The sequence below is a fragment of the Pinus tabuliformis genome, chromosome 9 (genome assembly GCF_031772625.1).
Source record: "Pinus tabuliformis cultivar Carrire ecotype Pingquan chromosome 9, CPIR1, whole genome shotgun sequence".
NCBI classification, from domain to species: Eukaryota; Viridiplantae; Streptophyta; class Pinopsida; order Pinales; family Pinaceae; genus Pinus; species Pinus tabuliformis.
In genome coordinates this window covers 176503854-176507854 of record NC_142307.1, presented here as the reverse complement: position 1 = coordinate 176507854, position 4001 = coordinate 176503854, and the positions used below count along the sequence as shown (strand labels likewise).

The 4001-nt window shown below is 31.9% G+C and overlaps 1 protein-coding gene across 1 annotated transcript; it reads left to right on the top strand.

The window, feature by feature from the left end:
- The first annotated feature begins 2441 nt into the window (after positions 1 to 2441).
- LOC149147679 (uncharacterized) lies at positions 2442 to 3580 on the top strand. Its single transcript, XM_089441067.1, has 2 exons — positions 2442 to 3134; positions 3364 to 3580. The coding sequence occupies exon 1, from the start codon at positions 2476 to 2478 to the stop codon at positions 3109 to 3111; it is 636 nt and encodes a 211-aa protein (XP_089297193.1). The 5' UTR covers positions 2442 to 2475; the 3' UTR covers positions 3112 to 3134; positions 3364 to 3580.
- The last annotated feature ends 421 nt before the right edge of the window (positions 3581 to 4001 follow it).

The window sequence follows — 4001 nt, the reverse complement described above, 5'->3', positions numbered from 1 at the left end:
TCATCCCTCTCCTCCATATATGTCCTGTCTCTTTTCTCCGCTCTCTTTTCTCCATGACCGCTGATGCTGATCCGTTGTGGAATTTTTGTCCATATCATGGCTGCCTATGCTTGCAGCCCTTTTGGTTCTCTCTCTTCATCCTCAGATGCTATATATTTTGATTATCAGCTCTCTCTCAGGCGATCCATGCTACAAATCCATCAGATCAACAGATCTTCTATTTCTGCCTCTTTTTTCAGATGATCATCCATCAATCTTTTCAGATCTATCATGTCCATTTTGTATATATTCCCACAATATAATATAAAGCTTTTTCTTCTGAAAAATAATATTAATTCGTATTAAAATATTTCATTCATAACTTACATTGGATACTTTATTCTAGACAACATTAAAATATTTTCTTTTAATATTTTTTTCTATATATAGATATATATAAAGTTCATAAAATATTTTTGAAAAGTATAAAGTCTAAACATTTTATTGACATATTGTTTAAGAACAGAAGGTCGACGTGTTTAGAACCTACATCTAGGTTCATCATCACATATTTTTTTTTTATTCCAATTACTTTACATGAAATTATATTAGTTCATAGGAATAACTAATTAAATATGCATAGCATTTTTTTTCTTTTTATTTAGGTAATATATATTTTTTAAAATTTTAAGAGAGATAGACATACTTACACATCCCCATGAAATTATATTATTTCATAAGAACAACAAATTAAATATGTATAGCATTTTTTTTTATTTTTTTTTTAAATAATATTTTTTATTTTTATCTTAAGAGAGAGATATACTTACACATCCCCTTCACACTGGGTTGTACAATAAGCCTCTTTGTTCAATTAAAAATAGTTAGAAAAAAACATCACTTTAAATATTTGGGTAACCTAAATTTGATAGGATCCTAAAACCTTGCAAAAAAAAAATCAACTTAAATAATATTATTAAATAAATATATAAAAATAAAAAATAATTTTATTATATTATTAAAAGTAAAAGTCATCAAAAATATAAAATTTATCTATTTATTTATTAATATTATAAAATAAAGCTTTATAAATTTTTTCTAAAATTAGTATTTTAAAAAATATGTGACTTAGGAAAGCTAAAAAAAAATAATAAATATTTATTTTTTAACATTACGCCTCATACATTATAAATTAGATTTTTGATAGAAAAATATTTACAAATGTGACAGATTACTTCATCAACAAAATAAAAATATTAATATTAGTGATATATAGATTACCAAAAAATTTCTATGATCAAATAATTTCTTCAATTTTAGGAGGTTGGAAAATTTTGGTTTGTATATTTTTAAAATTTTAAATTAGCACCATCATTAATTGTTTTTTCAAATTTAATTATTTTTTAATTTAAAAATATAAGCTAATTATTTATTTATATATTTTCAAAAATGTTTTTATTTAAATTTTTTTATATATAAAGATAACCATTATAGATTTTAATATTCAACCATTATAGATATTGAAATTTTCTATAATATAATTGTATTCATTTAATTTAATTTCATTGAAACATTTATATTTCTCTGCTTTATAATATTTGTGACCTTGTCATTAAACACTAAAAATATATGAATAATCTTTAATATTATCCCGATTCCATATCCACCTTTTAATCTAAACATTTTTTTAATAATTTCATAAATTTGTTTTTTATATCCATTGTTTATAACCTATTGCGATATTACAATTCTCGTTCAAGACCACTCTTATTCGAGACTTTTATTTCTTATTAGTCTATACAAGGTAGGTTAAAACATCATCTTGGTCGTGCTTAGCGAGTACATAGCAAAAAGGCAATTTTCATCCTCTGATCTTTTCAGAGTGGTTGTTACGATGCCATTGGTTGTCACTGTGATTTATAATGCCTAGCTGTTTATTTCAACATAACTTATTCATTGCCTGGCTGTCTATTTCAACATAACTTATTTACATATGTGGATAACCTTTCGTAAAAATTAAAATTATTATAAACGTTATTTTATTTTATTTTTAAAACTTTCTTACGCTCTGCATGTGCAATTACCCGCCGACATCATTCGAATAGCCAATAATAGCGAAAAATAAATATATAGTCTCTTGGCGCGGTAATGCGTCGCAGATGGAAACGCGGAAAAACTCTGAAAAGGACTGTCGCTGAAAATAAACTCACGTGAAGCAAGTAACCACTTGTACACTGATTTCAGAATTCCAGAAAATGTTATGGACATTTACCAACTTTACTTTGAAATTCATTTAAATAAGAAAACAATGTCCAGGAATGTCATATGACAGCTAACCCGCTCTACAAGATTTTTAAATACCACATTGCATCCGGAAACTTCTCACCGAATATCTCCATGCCCTAAAACGCTCTCGATTGCTATAAATATCAATCATCTGTGACAATCTTATACGACCCAGTTCGGCTTTTCGATCTCTTTACCGCCGAAAAAAGGATGGGTATTCTTGCAGGGATGTCTTTCATCTCCAAGTTATTGCTTGTTTTGATTGCTGGCAGCATTTGTGCTGCAAATCCATCAGCTGCTTCATACTATAAATCCCCACCTCCGAAGCCATACCTTTACAAATCTCCTCCTCCTCCATCTCACATTCCATCTCCAGTCCATTATAAGCCGCCCCCTGCACCCACACCCGAGCCCCCAGTAGTGGAGAAACCACCGCCCGTGCATAGCAAACCTCCTCCTAAGGCGGTGCCAGTTTCTCCTCCATACAAGTACAAATCTCCACCTCCTCCCAAACCAACTCCTGCTCCATATGCCAAGCCTCCACCAGTGGAGAAGCCCCTTCCTCCTCCTTCACCACCAAAATCATGGCCAACTCCTGTTCCTCCCCACCATGAACACCACAAGCACCATAAACCTTCTCCAGTGACCAAACCACCGAAAGCTGCACCATCCCCACCAGAAAAACCATACGGATACAAATCTCCACCTCCCCCAGCCTACGTAGTAAGCCCTACTCCTCCCAAAGCAGTACCTACATTTCCTCCCCCGCATCCCAAACCACCAGTCTACCCCTCACCACCTGCACATCACTACTCGTACAAGTCGCCTCCTCCGCCGCCATATTAGAATCTGCAAAGAGTACTGAGAAGGTACGTTATTGTTGTTTATAAGTATTATCTGATTGATCTCTTCAATATTTTTTCCTTGATATATGGTTTCATGCCATTCTGTGGAATGTTTGTGTCCGTCAGGGTTGATTGATTATTCCAAACAAGTTTCTAGGGTTTACTGCTGCTAGTAGAGATTGTTGTTTGCGTTATATTTATATGTTTCTTGGTGTATGGGTTAACTGCATTGCAGTCGTGTATTTACTTGCAGGTGAATAGAGATTTAGAGGGACACCATGAAGAAGATGGATCTATCATGTTTTTACCAGTATCAACTGTTCTGCAGCTGAGAGTGCTGAGCTGGATCTCCACCTGAACTTTGCCTTGTTCTAAAAAAAATGATGTCATTTTGCTATTTCTGTAATAAAATCGTTTGACGGTGTGAGAGTATTATAAAATCTTGTGACGGTGTGAGGAAATATATATAGTTCATTTCAGCAGCCAAAGAGTTTCGTATTTTATTGATTTAAGTAAAAAGGGTTTACGCTATGGAGATCTCAAGGAAAAAGATCAAAAGGGTTTAGCGTATGGAAATCTGAAGGAAAAAAATCACTAAAATAATACAGAGTGATGTATACTTGATTCAAAGCAAAGGTTTGCAAATATTCTCCAACAGGCACTGATTTCTATTTTCAATCGCACGCTAATATTTACTTATAATAGTGGTTGTTAACTCAAAATATAAATCAGGAAAATAATTACGCTTAATTTTTACGTCAAATCAACATCACATAATTAGCTGAGTGACGGAGGTGGAGGATCTATGTTTTAGTGACTACACCATGCATCACATTACTATTAAAGAATAACAGTCAAACAATTATGCAATATGGCAGTGTAAACTTAAAA

Coding starts and splice junctions, on each gene's coding strand:
- LOC149147679 (XM_089441067.1), top strand. CDS start 2,476: ATGGGTATTCTTGCAGGGATGTCTTTCATCTCCAAGTTATTGCTTGTT.